Source organism: Lepeophtheirus salmonis, chromosome 2 (genome assembly GCF_016086655.4).
Source record: "Lepeophtheirus salmonis chromosome 2, UVic_Lsal_1.4, whole genome shotgun sequence".
Lineage (NCBI taxonomy): Eukaryota > Metazoa > Arthropoda > Copepoda > Siphonostomatoida > Caligidae > Lepeophtheirus > Lepeophtheirus salmonis.
The window spans coordinates 19,456,521-19,476,869 of NC_052132.2; the positions used below are offsets into that span (position 1 = coordinate 19,456,521).

At 28.2% G+C, this 20,349-nt stretch overlaps 1 protein-coding gene across 4 annotated transcripts in view; it reads left to right on the forward strand.

The window, feature by feature from the left end:
• The window catches only part of LOC121132376 (lachesin), a 425,839-nt gene that overhangs the window by 352,450 nt on the left and 53,040 nt on the right, over positions 1-20,349 (forward strand). For all 4 annotated transcript variants that reach the window (XM_071886663.1, XM_071886665.1, XM_071886666.1 and 1 more), the window contains 4 exons: positions 2,180-2,330; positions 4,986-5,083; positions 18,705-18,879; positions 18,935-19,062. In XM_071886663.1, the coding sequence (XP_071742764.1) occupies positions 2,180-2,330; positions 4,986-5,083; positions 18,705-18,879; positions 18,935-19,062 (552 nt within the window). The remainder of the gene's footprint in view (positions 1-2,179; positions 2,331-4,985; positions 5,084-18,704; positions 18,880-18,934; positions 19,063-20,349) is intronic.

Consider the following 20,349-nt stretch of genomic DNA (forward strand, 5'->3'; position numbering starts at 1 on the left):
TTTTGGATCCCCTTCAAGGTTTTCACACGAATCAAATTAAATCTGACGAAATTTACGCAACAAATCCATTTGAAACAATGTCAATGTGCGGAGTTAAAATAATACCTTTCAATGGTGGAAAAATATGAGAAGAAGGTTGAAGATTCATTAACCTATGCTGTGTTCCATTTCTCGGAATGATTTTTTATTTAATCTAGGAAGTATATTCTAAATAATTTATCAATTCAGAATTACATTTATTCATATATGAATTGTATATTATAATATTAAATTATTTATGAACAAAACTTTAGATTATACAATATAAATGAAATCTTTAATTATCGATTTAATAAGAAATAGAATTTAGTGACAAAAGTGGAAATAGTAAATTATGATTTCCTAAACACTGGAGGAGCCAAGCATTTTGTATTCTATGAAATAACTTTTCCAAGGATGTCTAAGTGATAAACATCCGCTTATTTTAGTGAAGTTATTAATGTGAAACGAAATCTAAGTTTTTTCTCAACAAAGAGGATGACTTTATAATTGTAGAATGTGATTGCAAAGATGTCTAAAGGAGGTGGTGTTATATTAATTATTATGAACAAATGAACCCAAAGAATGTTAAAGGCTTGCATATCAGAAAACAAGTAATTATTCCTGATTATTGAAGTTAATAAAGAAATAACAGTTGGAGATAATTCTTCTATATAATTGATTCAAGATTTTATCAGATTTAAATATGGGATCGTATTGGAAATGAAGATTTAACTTGATAGACTTAAGGATAAGAGCGAAAAGACCAGATTATAACACATTTCTAGAAAGTTGACAATTTCTCAAAGTGATGAGTTGAAGCGACTAGGAGACACTCAACATAATACTTGGCTAGAATTAGAAGCTGGATGGATATCTAACCAAAAATAAGATATTAGGATTATCCATGGAATAAATTACATTATCTTGACGAACTGGATTCTTTATATTCTTTCCCAAGACAGAGTTGGACACCAAATTAATATATTCCCTTTTGTCTTTAATTAATATGATTAAGGATGAAAAGAGGAAGGTTTCTTTTTCTAATATATTTTTCTATGTTATGTATTGTTCGTCTGTTCATCGTCCTTTTGTTCTCATTAAAAATTATGTGATCAGAGATTCGCCTGTGTACAAAGAGTATATACGTTGCATATTGAATTTTATCCATTCAAGACAAACATTCAAAAAAACTTTTGCACTCGTAAGTATATTTTTTCTATTTCATGGGGTCCAAAATTAAAAATAATAATTTAAAATTTGTCCGAATTTGTGAATTTAGAGGGATTTTTGACTGAGCTTTTAAATTGTTCTTAATCTCTTTATTCGATGTTTCAATAAAATATTTGGTTACACACTTCTTCATAACATAATTGTGTATGTTTTTATCTTTAAAAAAATCTCACATATAACCTACGTTGTTTTTAAAAAGTACATGAACGTAAACACAACTCTGATCTTTCGGAATTTCTTGTCCTTATCCTTCTTCTCAATTTTTTTGTGCCAATCATTTTGCACATATTAATTTTACAAAAATAATTTTAATTTGTATGAAAAGATCGTAGAACGAGAATATATACGTAATCCATAAATACAACATTTTAATTTAGGACAATCCTTAAAATTACAAACTCATTTTGTAAGAGCTTCTTCGCCTATGCTCATATTTCTATCCCCTAATTCAATAATTAATTTGTGTTGTCATTAAAGCACAGATTATAAACATTCAAAACTGAAGTTGTCTACTTCAGGGATCATAGGCTGAATAAGATGAGAATATTATGAGAATCATGCTCGGTGAAGGATCTGTCAGAGGTAGAAATGAGTCTGAAGTTGACTTATTTCAACGGGTTTTGTAATGTAATTCTCAAAATATCTAACTCAAAATTGTTATTTTTTAATTATTGCTATCGTCACAAGCAGGAACCTCAATTTACATAATATTTATAAGTGTTTTTTTTAAAAGCAATATCTTATAATTGAGTTCAAGATTAATGCTTAAAATGTCCTTTTAGACGTGTTATCAATAATGATATGGAATACTTACTTTCTAAAAAAAAAGAACAACTTTACCCTTTTATACTTCATACTGAAATAATAATTTATTATCCAAAAAAATATATTATTAGTTATTTTAATTATTTATCTTTGTTTTTGCTAGTTTCAAATGCTACCATCAGGAGAAAAAGAAATACAAGGATCTGAGTTGTTATTAGCAAATGTAAGTCGTAAAGACTCTGGAATATACATTTGTACAGCTTCTAATGGTGTTGAGCGTCCAGTTCATGCAAAAATCAAATTAAAAGTTATATGTAAGTATTTATTAACATTCCATTTATATGTTTAATATAATAGGTGAAGTAAAAAGTTCTGTTCGTTGGTTTTTTTGGCTATATTTGACAATAAATAGATAGGATTATCCCATTTAAATGGTTCGAAACGGTTTTCTGCCTAATATTCAGTTCCTGTGCAATGAAATAAGTATTCACACGTCCGTCCAACTGGATGATTTCCATTATTTTATCGACATTTTTGACGTCCATATTACCAGAACGGAATCGTTGGAACCACCGCTTTGCTGTTTCTGACATAAATTTGTTGTATCTCTATTTTCATGTGTGTATGTACCATTAGACTGGTTTTAAAATTGTTTTTTTTAATATTTGAGTGCCAAAGTTAAAAAAAGTTTATTTTGGTAAAAATTGAAAGAATATAATTTTTTAAAGTCATATTTGTTAAATTTTAGAAGTTGAGCATAGCCCTTAAATTTTAAAAATGTCATATTTTTTAAAGAAAAAATAGCATTTTTACATGAAAATAGTCAACCAAAGTCCAATAGAGCAATGTACAAAAATTAAATGTTTTAGATTATTAAATAATCTTTTAAAATATATCTTAAAGTTTCTTACCAAATAATGATTATTCATAAAAATTAATACAATCTTATTAGTCATTTTTGTTTAACATAAGATCTGTACTTTAAAAAAAATAGTTTTTTGAATGTGTAAAAGTACATATTGTCCCCAAAATCTTTTTTTTTAAATGGTTAATAACTGATTCTTCTTGTTTATATACGGGCAACTATTACAGTTGTTCATAACATAAATACATGAAGGATATTAAGTGATTACGAAATTTTAAAGGAATATTGCCTCTTATTTTAAAGAGCGGTAAGGAATACAATTTAGCCGTTCCAGAGTTATGCACCTTGCTTATTGGATGTCTAAAGAAAAATATTGAATACAAATAATAAGTAAAGAAAAAAATTATTCTTCCAATAAATGGATTTAGTAATGTGTATTTTGAGTTGTATACGTGCGATCGGTTTACGCTCTATTCTGTAAGAAGGATAACACTTAGCACTAAAACACTTTTGCGACAGATTAGTGATTGTGTAACTCAGTATTGTTTGAGCACAAGTCAAAAATGAGAGCAAGAAGATAAAAAACACCATATTTTATTTTGGTTTTTTTTTCGATAAAGGTGAAAATGCAAGTTAAGTGGCTAAAAATGTGTATAGTATTTACAATTTTATTTCCATCGATTCTGTTCTAATAATTTTTATCTCAAAGATGCACCACGCTTTAAAAGGCCAATTGTCGAAAACATGGATGTTAATTATGGAGTCATACCATCATGTAAGCAATGTGGGGATTGTCATAGAAATAAAAATTAAGGGAAAAAATTAAATAATAATGAACTTCTTTTTACGAAAAATACTTCTTTACTTTGAAAAATGTTTTTCAAGGCAAGTGTATATCATATGTTATACATAATAGACAAAAAAGCGCGAGCTACACGAAATACAATTTTAATTTAATTTGTCATTTTTGCAGAAATAATCCTTTCAAGAGAAAGTTTTCAGAAAATGTTTCAAAAGATAGGTTATTTATCCAATAGAGTTTTTATTTTTAATTGCTCCATTTAGACTTATGTTAACTATTTTTAAGTAAAAATATATATTTTTTATTCAAATTTTGAAACTTTTGATCAATATGAAACAAATTTTTCAATTGTTCATTTTCCACCAAAAGTAAAAAAATTGTCTCTACTACATTTCAAAATATTTTTTTTATTTAAGAAAAAAACAGTCTTAATGTACCATATACATATTTTTCTGCGTAAAGACTTTGGATTAATAGAATGTCTCAACCCTTATTTCCATATTCCATGTATTCTTATGTATTACTCTTAATGTCTAAATACAATGTATTTTTTAAATGAGGATAATTCCCATGAAGAAGTAGATAGAAAAAGATATTAAAAGTCCTGGAGGACTATATAATATTAGAGCTTACTCTCAGAGCTTTTCTCAATTTAATCAAGTAATGTTGTGTTCTTTTGTTAGTATTATTGTTTCTCAGTATATAATAAAAGTTCTCCAAATATATAAATTATGTCTTTTCCCTTATTTTAAAATAGAATATTATTTGATGTGAAGCACCGTCATTTTAATACATCTTTTTTACGAGAAACAAATAGATTAATACATTCCTTTACGTAATTTCATTGTACTTCTTCTTTTTATAATATAAATGTTTGAAACAAATTTTTCCTGATTTTATCTTGACGTTTCTTTTTTCAAATACTATAAAATATCTTTTAAAATTACAAACCCAAATAGTATGCCAGTTTATGAATCTGAGGATATATTATGGATTTATCTTTATTGTACCACACAACCTTTCATACCAAAAGAAACAGAAAAAATGGATGAAAATCCATTGGTAGTTATTCAATTCTTCCAAACTTTGAAATTATTATTTAATAGTTGTTGAACATTGCTAAAAGCTTAACAATAGCTCATTCAAATTTAACAAATAAAAATTAAAACAATGATTAGGAGGAAAGAAGGGAGCACATCCACAGCTAAACATACTGTATATTAATGTATTTTTGAGGTAACGGCGTGATGTAAAGAAAAGTATTTGATTATTTATACCCTTAATAACTTTTGTTTTTTTCAGATGAGCCTGAAATAGTGGTGGATAAATCTTGGGTCCACGCTGATGTTGGTGTTGAAGTGTCGATATCTTGTGTGGTACATGCAGAACCGTTATCAGAGGTAATTATCAATATCTAATCAAATTATAGGCGGTGAGGTGTTTCCACACCTCAATATATATATTTTTTTATTGTAAAATTAGGTTTCTATGAGTAATTTTTTTAATTTTTTTTATTGAGGTTTTCATTTGATGTCCACAAATTACATAAGAAGGAAGAAGGATCACGTAAAAAAAATCACACAAATGAAAATTTTAGTTTATAATTATCCCTTTCAAAAAAAAAAAAAAAAACCAACCTAAACACTATACACATATTATATATCAAAAACATCTAAATAAAATCCTTCATCATACAGAATTTAGAAAAAAAAAAACAAGCATATAACTAAAACGAAAATAGGAGCAAATAAGAATAATATAAGTCCACCATTAAAAGAACAAACAGTCTCCATAGTAAGACTATTTCTTTTTAAAAGCTTTGTAAGATCTTACAATCCACTTTAAAGAGTCTAAATATTTTGTGGACATCGAAGGGTAATACCTAATAACATCGCCTCTATATTTCCAACCAGATCCAGAGGTGTCAGGAACCATAAAAGAGAAGGTAGCCTAGGTTTCAATATCTGAGATGATAACAAGTCTTATCTCTTCAGCAGCTAAGGGTTCATAATTTGTAATTTTGCTGGCAATAAGGGCTTTGGAATTTAATAACACTAATCCCAACACCTTCGTCTTTCCTGGAGATCCCTTTCGTTTTGAAAGCCCAAAAAAAAAACCAGTGCTTTTGTGAATTTTGATTCTTGGGCATCTAGTCCCTTTACATTTAAGGAAATAAATAGTATTAGAATTCGAACACTAGGACAATCTACGAAAGTGTGAATGGAGGAATTAAAGTTTTTCCGAAGTCTTTACATGGAACATTATAAAAAATAAGGCCAGCCGAGATTTGAAACTGCGCAATAAATTTTTTGTCGTCATAAATATATATTGTAAGGATCTCTCTATTTTTTATCCCAAGATTTCGGGAGATCTAAAATTTTCTCATATCACAGTGACAATACTCTGAAAATCTCTCGAATATAACATATTCAAATGCCATGGTGTTGGAAGAATGTGGTTCTTAGCAGTCCTTAAAAGCGGAAAACAAAATTTACCCTTCACAAATACCGAATTAGGGTATTTTGGAAGGTTATGAACAGTCAAAATAGATTTATTTATAGCCATACTTTCTAGGCAGCTCGGATCCTCTGTATTATTGAAAAAATGTTTCTTTCCTACGTTTTGATGGTTTATATCTATGGTAGGGTTCGACTCACACGTTGGCGTGTCCATACCGTAAAACACGATGATCAGTACCCCATGAAAATGAGATTTTCTCGACTGATCCGTTTGATAAAATAGTACCCATCATCAGAAGCATGTATAGAGGAGTACCTGATACAGTAACTCTCCATTACAAGAGGGGATCTTTTGTTATTTTAATTTATAAAATTCTGGTATATCTTGGGATAAAAGAAGATAGTATAGTTAGCCCACTTCCTATAAATTTTTTGGCCTTTTGAGAGAAGGGAGGCACTTTGAATAAAAAAGGGTCTTCAGCCACGAATTTTTTTCATGAATTGCCTTCTCAGCTAAAGGAGGCAGAGAATGTGCTGTATATAAAACCAGGGGGACTATTTCAGCACCATACCATTCAACTCTTGTCAGGAGATTGTATTTCCTTTATTCTCCTACTTTTTTATATACCGAATTACACAGTGTTGTCCAATTTGTGTAAGTTTGACTGTGTCTGTGCCATTCTATGCCGGAAATTTCAATCCTATTTTTGACATTACAATCTAAAAGTGTAGTCGAAGAGTGTGGCTTCCAAATCCCTGCTGGGAATGTTTTTCAAAATACTTCAGAAGAACTTCAATTCTTCTAACTAACTGACGTTCATTGTTGGCTTCGACAAATAAAGTGGCATCTGCATAGATGTCAAGTAAATGTTTAGAATTGCCTATGGAAATTCCAAAGCCCCTATATTTCTTTAGCAGAGATATACAAAATTCTTCAATTGCGGCAATAAATAACAAAGGTGCTGCTGGACATCTTTGCCTAATAAGCTCACTTACACAACCATCGATCACGATTGTAGATGACCCATTATACAACAAGGCTCTAATATGATTATTTTTTTGAATTTTGATATTCTTAACGATTGCCAAAATTATCGAAGCAATGCTATACCATAATTTTTTTTAAGGAATGGAAGTTCTTTTAAACTTAATATTTGCAAGTTTATTCCTAATGCATATATCTAAAATGGAAGTTATTAAAACGTCAGTATCTCTATTTATTGTCAAACATTAATTTAATATTACTCCAATTAATAAAAATAATCAAAGGCTTTGAAAATTATAGATAATTTATTATTTTATTAAAAAAAAATTACTTTTGAAAAAAGGAGGTGTATCTCAATGGTGTAAAAAGAATATTCTTTTTTTTTTTTTTTTTTTTTTGAATAATGAAACACTAAAAAATTTTATTAAGAAGGGGCAAAAAAAAGTTATTTAGATAGAAAAAAAATTCCCTAATTTTATTTGTTAAGAAATATCAATTCATATTAACATCGTAAAAAAATGAAATATCAGCCGGAAAATTAGAAAAAATATAACTTCATCTCACAAGAAAATATTCTTGGAACAGCCATTTAGATAGTAAATAACGACTCTATAGTGCAATCTAAAGAGTGTACTTTTCAGTCGTTTATCACTTTAATACTCTTTATTGAATCATCAATCATCACATTATTAAATAAATAATTGAAAAATATAGATTTTCATAAAAGTAATATTTTTTTAAAGTGTAAAGCAATTAAAGAATGTATTAAAATGTAATTGAACCGTTTTATTAAATTAAGTACTCCATCATTTATTACTAATTACCATTGATTAAATTAATATTTATTATATTTGGCACATATAAAAGATTTCATATCATATGAGCAAGTTATCCACTCTTTATCCAATAAAGTATGTAAAGAAAACAGGTATATATTTATTTTTGTAATTTTCAAATGCCCTTTTTCCAGTTATTACTTTATTTGATTTCTGAACTTAATTTGACCCTATGTTAAGAATAACTAAAAATACTAAACTTTATTTTAGGGAATGAACATACCCATACATGCAACACTTTTTTTTGAGACAACAGTGTTAAGTTTCACAGTATAAGGTATTTTAAATTATGCAATATGTCAAATAAATTTGTCCGACTCTTACTAACAAACTCAAATTTAATTGTAATTAAAAAAATATGTAGTCAATGTTCAACAATAAGCACATCAAAAAACAAAAATAAAACATGTATTTGGGTATTTTGAACAGTTTTTTTCTTTTATGTTATGCATTTAAAACTTGAATGATTATAGAGAATATCATTTTTGATACAATTTTGACTTTGACTTAAAATATTATACAATTTTCATACACCAACTATCCAAAAAGTGTTGTATTTTATTAAGTATCTTAAACGTACGTCTAGGCGAAGTTTAGAAGCTGTAGAGTTTTTAATTAATCAAAAACAGTTGGACGATGGAATCTTATCTTTTGAGGTTTAACAGTAAGTTAATACTTGTATTGTAGCCTTATAAGTTTGAAATGACACAATATTATTATTTATTGGCTAGCAAAGTTTCCAAACATGAGTAGGATAATTTTTGAATCTAAAAGTCCAGAAAAGGAAGTTGTTCCATGTGTATATTCTATTATTTGTTATAATAAATTTAAAATTCATTATTAAATCTATCAATAATTTTGTCGACAAATTTACTCATTTCCATTGCTTACAAACAGATGTGAACATTTTTATATCTGACGTTCTCAAATGGAGGTGGTATACCATCGTTGTTTTAGTTATAAAGCTCAAAACTTTTTGTTTTATGCGTCACAAATATTTTTGAGCTAAATTTTGATTATTTATTTATGGAGTGTATTGGAAACATTTGTTTAAAACTAAAAAGATCATTTTTGAAATAATAGCCTCCTATTACTTTTGTGATTATATTTATTTGTTTGTTTGGTTAAGAGCCAAAAATTAAAAATCTACCTACACGAATAAAAAAACTCACAAAGAATTATGAATGTAAAAACAAATCTAACCAATAAAATATAGATGAAATAAAATGTTATTAATATTGAACATTGGCATGCAGAAAACTTTCATAATTACGAAGTTTCTCTCATTTAATGGTAATATTTCCATTTTGCAATTGGTACATAATAAAAATATGTTAATAAAAAATATTGGACTTGTTTCCGATAGGTCCAAAAATTCTCTAGTTGACTCTTTAGTCTTATAGTTTGTTGTCATCTTAGAAGGTAATATCATTCCTTATAGTTAATTTATTTTTATTTTTTACGAGAATACATTACTATGGTTCAAAATCGTCAGAAATAAAAAAAAATCCTACAAAAAATTAATGAACAATATTCTCACTGTTTGTTTTTTGAGCACAATATTTTTTTTCAGTCAATTTTTGATACAGTTTGTCTTATAAAAAAGAGTTACTTACTCATTGGAAAGTATAAAAATAAAATTTATATTATAAGTAACCCCATTGTCAAACAATGATTTTTACATTAAACAAGTACTATTTTTTGTGTTGTTTAACCATCTTCAAATTGAAGAAAAAAACTATATATCAAAACTATTATAATTTACTAAGAGTTATTTTATATCCCCTTCCAATTCTTGAAAATATATTTAAAATCTTGTTTGTTCGTACAAATATACACTTAAGGGTAATACTTGTTAGGCAAAAAAAATAAAATTTGAAAAAATTTATCATTTCTTTTTGATAAATTTGGAGTATACATATATACTTTATTTTAAAGAAAAAATCAATATTTATTCCTACTTGAAATCAATTTTCATCTGACATGAACATTATTATAGTTCTCTTCAAAAATTAATTAGATATTTGGCTGAACTGTGAAATATCATTTTTTTCTTCTAACCTTAATGGTACGTTGGCGGTATAGCCAACTCCCTTCCAAAGGTACGAAAGCCCAATTTAATGAGGTAACTTGTATAATATATTCTCCAACGACTGGGAGATTTTAAAAAGACAACAAATGTATTTATATATTGATAGAGCAAATTTGTCAGGATTTTTACAGTAAAGTAATATTTGAATGTGTGCTTGATATCTAAGAATCGCGTTACTACTACGTAATTTAAAAGAACAAACCATGCAGCAACGAGCGTGTGTATAAAAGGGGAGGACGTATATTTAAGATTGTAAATCCTTAGTATTTTGTCATTTCTTCTTCTCATGGCAACCACAACAATGTTTTTTTTCTTCCTCAAGCATTTTAATTATTTTTTTTGTCTTGAGGAGAGAACAACTAAGTAGTGAGTAAATAAGTGTTAGAGTACTCATGAAAAACAAAAAATAACAATAATTTGATAAATAATTTTTTTCTATATTATTAAATAAAAATGCTCTTTTGTTGACGCATAATACCTAAAGTACTACTGCAAGTACTGAGTGGTCCATTAAAATCTGACATTTTGAATTTTAAACTTCAAAAAGATAAAATTTATAAATTAAAAATAGAATTTGAACAAAATAAATACTAAAAACAGATGTGTGTCTGAGATATCTTAATCATTAATGAATCCACCCTTAGCGGCATGATGGCTTCCAGGCGGTGATGTAAGGCCTTGCTCCACATGTTGTCTTCCATCATGATGTTCCAATGCTGGCTGAGCATGACATACACCCAAAATTTGTAGTCGATGGGGTTAGCAGGATGACTATAAGGGGTCAAATGTCAAAAAAAAGTTCAAGACTCTTTCAAAGAAAATAAATAATTTATTTAACAAACCTCTTTCCCCCACTTTTTTTGATAGATTTATGTTTATACGTTATGGGAAATAACGAGATCTCTTGCTTTGGCCTTCATGGACTTGAGGGGATTGCCCTGGGTTTTTTTCTGCCACTCCTCCGGGTCCATTTTGTTCTTTTTGACAGAGTCCTTCCTCCTTTCCAACATTTAAGACTTGCTGATGGCTTTGAAGGTGGTCCAACGCCCAACTGCTTTATTTACGAGAATATAAATTTGTCCATCACGTTCAGGCGAAATTTTCTCGACTTGTACGTAAGCTAAAGAGCTCAAGTTTATTTTGATTTGTTATTAATTGTTTATACTTTAATATGTATATCGAAATATAAATTAATTTATATCACTCAACCATCAAAAATTATTGAAATAGTAAATGTTTAGATTTTAATGGACCACCTGGTATTAAAATTAAAGTACCAAGTTAAAAAACTTCATTATAATAGCAACCCTTCTTAAGAGCATCTATAAATAAATAGATGTTATTTTTATTCTGCCGAGTTTGATAGAATTCGCTGTTTATATTCTCTAAAGCATTGCACTCAACCAATTAATGAGTTGGAGTATATATCGACTATCCAGACAGTCTGGATAGTCTATATTCAAATATCCCCCAGTTCAATCCTCACTAAGAGGAACATGCCAGATAATGAAGACCTAATTTCATGTTTTCTATCCAATTCTATTTCCGTGTATTTTTCATAATACTGCACTTTTGGGAGCTTCCACTTCATATCTAATTTATGTACTTTATGTACATATTTTACTCCTTCTTTTGACGTAAAGGAATGCAAAGTTGATCAAAGGAACAAAAAATACAGAAGTAGATTAATGCTCTAAACTTTAAATAATGTTTAATTAAACGATATAAATTTCCATTGTATTTGTATTAAAATACTCGAGTTCAGAAGCAACTAAGTTTTTCCCCCAACCATAAAAAAATCATTTTCAAACTTATGGAAAATAAAAGTTAATAAACACTAAGGTAAAACAAGGCTTTCAAAACGGAGTCTATTGTTTCATTATTAAGATTTTTTTACGTATATTATTAGTGTATGAATACATAAACTTAGAAATCTATAAGGTATGAAGGTATTTAAGAAAGGAATATAATTTTAGAAGGTCAAGTTCAATTATAATTAAAAAGAAAGTAAAATACTTACGGAATTTATTATTCTATTAAAATGTTTAGAAGTTGAAAATTAACGTTTACATCTTCTGAAAATGAAAAAAAAAAAAAAAGATGTAAGATTAATAGTTAGTTTATATTAGCCCTCTGTTCAGTACTTCAAATCATGAAAGGAGTACTTTCTTTGAGGTTTTAGCCACCCCAACATTATAAATTGAAGTCTTTTTAAAAATAATTTTTATCTGTCAATAGATTTTTTTTTCTCTATTCCCAGAATTTATTTCAAATATGTTAAAACACTACAAAGATGTTACAGTATTCTACAATAAAATAAAAACATATAACACACACACACAAATATTATTAAAATATTCAGGACCTAAGCCTAAAACATCAATATTGGTTTTTTTTATACACAACCGTCAAGATTGTACACGTATGTCTTGATGGCGAAGGATAAATTATTGTTACACAAAAATCTTTTTTGAACTAGTTCCAGCTGCATATTCAGTGTTTGATAGATGAATAATAAGAATGCATAAAAAAATTATCTCTAACCTTGATAATTAATTCCAAAATTTATTAATAAATCATAATCCATAACTCATAAGAATTTACAAATAAAGAAAGGTAAAAATATAATATAACAAAGAATATATTTATCACTGGGGCTATAAATACCCAATGGAAGTAATGGAAAGTGAAAATGTTAGAAAAATTGTGATCCCTAACGGAATAATATATTAAGATTTTAAAATATTGGAAAAGTTTTCACGACATTATTCAAGAAATGAGACTTTAGTCAATTTTTTTAGAGTATAATTTTCTTAATATTTTATTTTTCTTTTATTGGTTAAATCAGTCCTTTAAGTTAATTTGATAAATATTTTACTCTTCACAACTTCGGATACATTAATTAAATCCACTCATACTCCATAAATGTCAGCTTTAATTTATCTCTGAATACATAAAAATATACAAAATCATCAAACTTCAGGTAGAACATGTATTATGTAAATGTTGGCATCTTATTAAAGTTTCATTTTGCCTCATACGATACAAAAAAGCTTACAATATTCATGCTTATGAATGTCAAGTTAGAGAAATAAATTTTGCCTTCCTTTGGAAAATAATTTTCCAACGGAGAGTTTTAAGTCTAAAAAAACCTATATAAGATCAAATCATATGGCTAATACCTTTGAATCAAGTTTATCAGTAATAAAACAGGGAGGAAACTTACACACATGTATTATATTGGTTTGAGAGGCTCTGTGTGAAAAAAATAGAGTTGTCTGTTGTTCTTAAGCACCTGTTGCGTTTTAATTTTTTAAATCAGCGGTTAGATTTAATAATTAGGGGATCAACTCTTCTTCGTACTGGTCATACTCAAAAGTGGTAGCCAGGCTGACGAGAATGGCTCTTTGGACCATCTATAAAATTAATAGGAGGCTCTACTACGACCATAGAGAGAAAGGAGGCTTCGGAAAAAATCCCATCTTTAATGGGGATGCCCAGAAGAAAGCAATCAAAAAGGACCCTAGCAAGTATCTCCGCGACAATGCCAAGAATATCAACGTTAGTCACATGGCCGTGTTCAGAAATGTAAAAAAATGTTGGTCAGGCAAATTTCCCTTATGGCAACGTTGTCTTTTAAAAAGATGGGCCCTAATGCACAATAATAAAAAATACTTAGACCTTCTTAGCTAACAACATTGCTTTCTGGGACAAGTGAATGTGGCCACCATACAATCAGGATGACATTTCCCTCAACTTTACTTTCTCGCCGCTCAGCGAGGTGAGGTCCTGTAGCATTTGTCACCCGAACTTTGAAGCCATGAAGGCCTCTTTCGACGAGGGTTTGGCTACCATAGGACCGAACTTCATTTACAATACGTGCAACTCTTTTCGCAAAAGGCGTGTCACCATCTGTGAGGAAATGGCGACCAAATAAAATAAATCAATTTTATATAGGCTATTTTTCAGAAAAAGATAAATAAATACAAAAAAAAAATAAAGAGTAAGTAAAGAGCAGAGTATGCGTGTTTAGAAGCTTATAAGAGCATTGAGCTCAGGTTTTTTTCCCCCTATAACTAATTGTGTATGCTTTAATCTATCGAAATATCAATTAATTTAAATCACTCAACCTTCATTAATTAATTATTGAATTAGTAAGTGTTCAGATTTCGATGGACCACTTACTATTCCCATAATATATTGCTCCGCATTAAAAAAAAAAGTAAAAATAAATAAAAAATAGATATACTAAGTTAATAATGTAAAATGTTTAAGCATTATCTATATCATCATAAGTGTCATTACCAAAAGGTCAAATGTATATAATATTTATGCAGATATCCAATGTTTCAAGTCATATAAATACCCATATATCTACACTTCGGTTATTTTTCTTCCTTCCCCAAAAAATATTATATAAAATATAAAATCTTAGATATTTGTTACAGATCTTATCCTAAAATGCATAAACATAACCTTAATTGACAGAAATTAACTGATTAAGATAGTTTTTTGATTACTTTTATGAGTTATAAAGATTTAATTAAATTTTCATCTTTAAGAAAGTCAATTATTTTTAATACCTTCAAAATTATCTTATCACAATTTAATTATAACTGTTAAAGTGAATTAATCTACTATCAAACAAACATAAACTCTATAAAGTATTATGACTAAAAAGGAGATCATTTTAATTAGTTTAAAAGTGTCAAACATTGTCTTAAAAGATTTAGTTTGAAAGTGTAATTAGTTATGAGTTAAATTTGCAACAATGAAGTTTGCAAAATTAAATGTCCTGGGGTAATGTAGTTTAAAACTCGAATTACTAAATCTTTACAGTCCTGTTCGATATCCTGAATACCCGATAAATTGCCTGGATGAAGATGAGAGGAGACTGACTACATCGTACTTCTGTAACATATGCAGCCAAGTACTTGCTTGTTCTTTTGCTCACTATATATCATCTTGTTCTCCCCCCCCTGTGTAGGTTAAATGTATTGTTACTAGAAAAATCAAAATGTGCGTATTTTTAAGCTTGCAAAAATATAATTTTGCAAGCAAATTACAAAAAGGAATATACGATTACTTGGATTGAAACATTAAAAACAAGAGTTCCGTGGCACCGTTCATTTTATTTCGGCCTACCTAAATCATAAAAGTACCTAACCAAATAGCTACTCTTGAGATTTTTTAAGTACTGTAAGAAATCAGTGAGTAGAGAAGATGTAAGCATTTTCTCATGCCCTAATTCAAATAACTGAAAACCACTCTTACTTCAATTTGTAAATCATAATTTTTCTTCGGGGTTTTCACTATTCTAACATATAGAGCCATATTAGGACGACTATCCTTAAAGTAATTTATCTGACTGCATATTCCAGATTAGAGTTTGTATATCTATGAACAATTTGAGCATTTTTAGATTTTTCTAAAAAAAATATTTGTAGAAGATCAAGTAAATATTACTATCATTTTTAAAATGATAATGAATATAATATTTTGCGTCTTTCGAGCAAACTAAATAGTTTAAGCTCTATTGGAGGTAAGATTTGTAATTTTTATATTTCAAAGTACAAGGGAAATTTTAATTTACCCATACAAAATTATGGATCAAATAAAAAAACTATTTTATTTTTTAACCAAGTTAGTGAGGTTGGTAAAAATGAAAACCCCAATAATAAAACTTGTTTAATTTTATGATAAATCTTTAAACGAATAAAACAACTTCACTATTTAAATTTTGTATCATTTTTTAAAACCATTCCAACCATTTTGCATTCATAATATTCTTTAAAATAATAATAATTCTGGTAAAAATATAAGGCTGCGAGACCAAAATAATTCCTTATTTTAATATAATCTTTACAATATGAGTTTGGGGTTTCAACAAGATATAACTTGTTAAAAGTAAATACATATTTATTTGTAATTAATTATCCGAATATTGAAATATTAAATAAGTACACATAAGTTTTAAGAAAGTTGCATGTTTTATAAAAAATAATGGTAATAATGTTAGATTTTTATAGCTACAATATTACGCCGTAGTCCTCAAATCACAAAAAGGAAGAATCCAAGTGCTCTGAAGCAAATATTTAATTAAATTTACAAAATCTCGATTAAAAATTGAAAAAATACGAATCAATTATTCTAAACAAGGCATCATCAAAATAAATAAAAAAAGTATACATATTATAGGTATGAAGAAGTAATTGGAGTACCGGGTTGTAGATTGAAATCTGAACACTTATTAATTCAATAATTTATGAAGATTGAGTGATTGAAATTAATTCATATTTCAATTTATTAAAGCATAAACAATTTTGTACAAAACAAAACAAACCTGATTTTTGTAGCTTACGTATAAGTAAAAAAAAATGACACTTTAACGTAATTGTTAATCGGAGGAGTTAAGGAAAACAGGCCTGGCTAATCACTTTTAAGCTAATAAAGGTCCATGCAAGAGATCTCGGAGTTTCATATCAGGCTGTAGAGTGAGCTTTAAAAAAAGTGGTTGGAAAGAGCCTTTTGAGGGTTAAGGGGGAAGACCAATCATAAGACTAGACTGAGCCGGATAAATAAGGACTGACACAACACTAAATTTTGAGACATACAAATGGAATTTTTATTTAAAAAATTCCATTTGTATAAAAAGGAGGTTATGTCTTGTTTGGTCAATAATTCAAAGTCTGTTCAGCCATATTTTTTCTAGCATGCTCTTTTTATGTAAATACTAATTTTTTTAAGTAACACTCAGAGAATATATGTATAAACTTTAAGCCTTATTGTTTTATTTAGAAAAATTGTAATTTCAATAGAAGGAGGCCTTCAAATTCGGGTAGATTTACAAAATTTGGTTAAGATTATATTAAATATCTACAAGTATACAGGTTGCAAGACAAAAAAGGAAGCGCCAGGAATCAAATATTTAAACGTTTTTAACTTTTTAATAAATCAATTTATGTCAATAAAACTTTGGGAAATTACCCATTTCATACTAAAAAAGTTTCAAAATTCAACACTAGGTGGTCGATAAAAATCTAAACTTTTAATAATTAATAAAGGTTAACTATTAAAAATTAATTCAAATTCAAGCGTACAGAATAAGTTACAAAAAACCTGAGCTCTCTAGCGTACGTTCAAGTTGAGAAAATGATATTTGAACAAGATTGACGGATTTCCCTTTGCGCACTCCAGGACGTCTCCAGGACCACAGTCTACAAAGTCAACAAGTCTGAAACGTCAGAGAGGAAGAAGGGCTCTCTCAAAGAGGGAAAACATGACCCGAAGGAGTCAAAGAAAATAGCCCACCTTAACCCCCCCCAAGTCCATGAGGGTTCAGCAAAAGATCTCAGGGTTTTACACCACTGTCCAGAGATCTATCAAAAAAGTGGGTGGAATGAACTTTGTGAGGTTGGAGAGGCGCTTCTTTTGACCTCACCAATAAAAAAAAGATATCTACCGAAGAAAAACTCTTCTGAATGAGTATTTTGAGTTCTTTTGAACTATTTTGACAATTTTTGCCCCCCCATTACAGCCCCGATGCTAACTAACTCCCTCAACTACATATTTTGAGTGTATTGCGAGGGAAAGGCCTGCAGTGTCTATCATCCATAAGTCTAGTCTGCTGTAAGCCAGCACAGGGACGCCATTACAGAGGAATACATCTAACATCTACAGCGGGTGCCAGTCTTTCCGCCACTGCCTTGAAGACTTCATTGACACTTAAGGTAGCAAGATTAATGATTGATAGAGCATAGACATGCATCTTTTTATAGTATTAATTTTGTTGAAATTATATTTCTAATAAATAAATCATACCGTGTGGAAGTTTAAAATTCAAGGTGTTCAGATTTAAATGGACCTCTAAGTAAAAGAGCCCCATACTTATGGTCGAGTGATTTCAGCCTTTAGCGAGTTGAAGTTGGAGTAGGTCTAGCATGTATCTTATTTTCAATGGTACCACACCAGAAATAGTCGAAAGGATTTAAATCTGATGATAAAGAGGGTCGTTACAAAAAAAATGAATGGGAGTTACAAAATAGATAAATATTTATTTTCTAATCTGTGTGCAATCTAAACAATCTAAATTGAACGTCCATGTCAAGAACATCAAATAAGCACTATTTTTGGAGAGAATACGCTCTGCAATTTAAATTGCAGTTCCAACGACTTCTTTATATATATTTTTTTTTCTGTCAAAAATGACATCAATTTGTTTGTCTTCTTGCAACATCATTTTTGAATCATTTTTCTACAAACCAAAACAAAAATTAATTTTATCAGCGAAACTTTATTTGATATGTTGTAATTCAACCTAGTGGGCTCTTAAAACAAAAATGTAAACACACTTTTTTTATCGTTAATTTTGTGTGTGAGTGTTAATACTGAAATATATGTTTGATATTTCTGAATCAGGGAAAGTATTAAAATAAAATTTAATTAAATTTTAAATCCAGAGGTTAATACATTATCAATATAATACGATTAGATTTTGTTTTACAATATATGTATATTATTTTGCATTTTAATAGATATATCTAGACCTGAGGCGTTCTTGTCAATATATTATATAAATATATATATGAAAAAGAAAGAAATATATAAAATATTTAACAAACAAAAATAATAATCTTTAATTTTTTATAGGTGATCTGGTATCGGGATACAATGCTTCTACAAGCGAATGAAAATCGATTGATGGAAAAATTTGGAGTGCGTCATTCCCTTGTTCTTCATAGTGTACAAAGTGAGGACTTTGGGAACTATTCATGTCTAGCTGAGAATAGTTTGGGTCGAAATAGAAAATATATTGAAATCTCAGGTAATTTGAATTGTAAAAAAATGTTAAGGTGAAAATAGTTATTTATATTTTACAGGTCATCCAAATAAGGGTAACATAACTAGCCCTAATCTAAGTTACTATAGTGATAGATATAACATCACATGGTCTGTCTATAGCTTTTCACGGGTGCAAGGCTATAAAATTATGTATAGAAAACTAGTGGTGAGTAACAATAATAGTATTTTCATTTCATAATATCCTTTTCCATTTCATTTTCATTATTTTTTAAGTAAATTTTTCAAATTTATCCTATTTCTTTGATGTTTTTGATTTTTCAAATGTTGATGGTGTATTTATTAAATATTTGATTTAGATATATTTTGACTCTGTGTTATATTCTGATTATGATTAGTTTGATGAAAGACTTAAACATGTATATTAATATAGTCATAAAATTACTTCTATAAAGAATATAACACTCTTATTTTAAGGATAATTTGTGATTAAAAGTCAAACTTGATAAGTTTACTTCAAAACTACACTTGTCAAAGAACTAGAAAATATGTTTTTTTTACTATTTTATTTTTTTAATTTTTCTAGCAATACTTTTGTTCTTTGGCTCCAAATCACAAACAATAGAGTAAAAAGGAAAAAAATATTAATCAAAGAATCTTCATAACATAATTATGAAAATTAATTGTTAGTTCCAGAAAGGGCTGAGATAAAGTACTTCATAAAATGGTTAGAAATATACAAACACAGATAGAAACAAAAAATATGATAATTAATTAAATGAAAGAAATTTAAGCAAAAATGTGAACATAAAAATTGAGAACAAAAAACCCAGAAAAAGAAGAAATAACAGTTAATTTTTTTACAACATAATCCAAAAATTTCATAGACATTTTTAAGTTAATAATATTCTTTGTATTCAAATTTGTAGGATAAGTTAAAATACAAAATTATTTTTGCAAAAGATAAGAACTTTTTTGATATAAAATACATTTATTTGCTGCATCATGACCTTTCAAATAAAATATTTAATTATTTTACTATGACAATCAATTTAGTCTACTTCAATTGCAATTTTCGTGTCCCCAAACACTAAATTTGTTGATAAAAATTGACAATAAGCCCTCAAAAATACGAATTTAATCCGCATACAGTTTTGAGAAAAAACATTCTTGCTTGTTTTTATATTGATGCTCCACAAATACAATCTGGATCAAAAATTAACAATTCACGTAAGTTTTGGTATCAAAAAGTCATCAACTAATCAAGGAATTGTTAACACCTCAATTTATGTCAGTACTACTTGTCTTTTTTTATATCTTGATCTCAATATCAATATAATTTAAAAATTTGTACATAGTATTGATTAATTTTTCATTTTGCATTCATTCTATCAATTAAAAAATGTACTAAATTAATATTTATAAATAAGTCAATTATTTGTTTTTGAAAGCCGATTAACTATTACATTATTAAGAATTTCATACTTGTATAAAA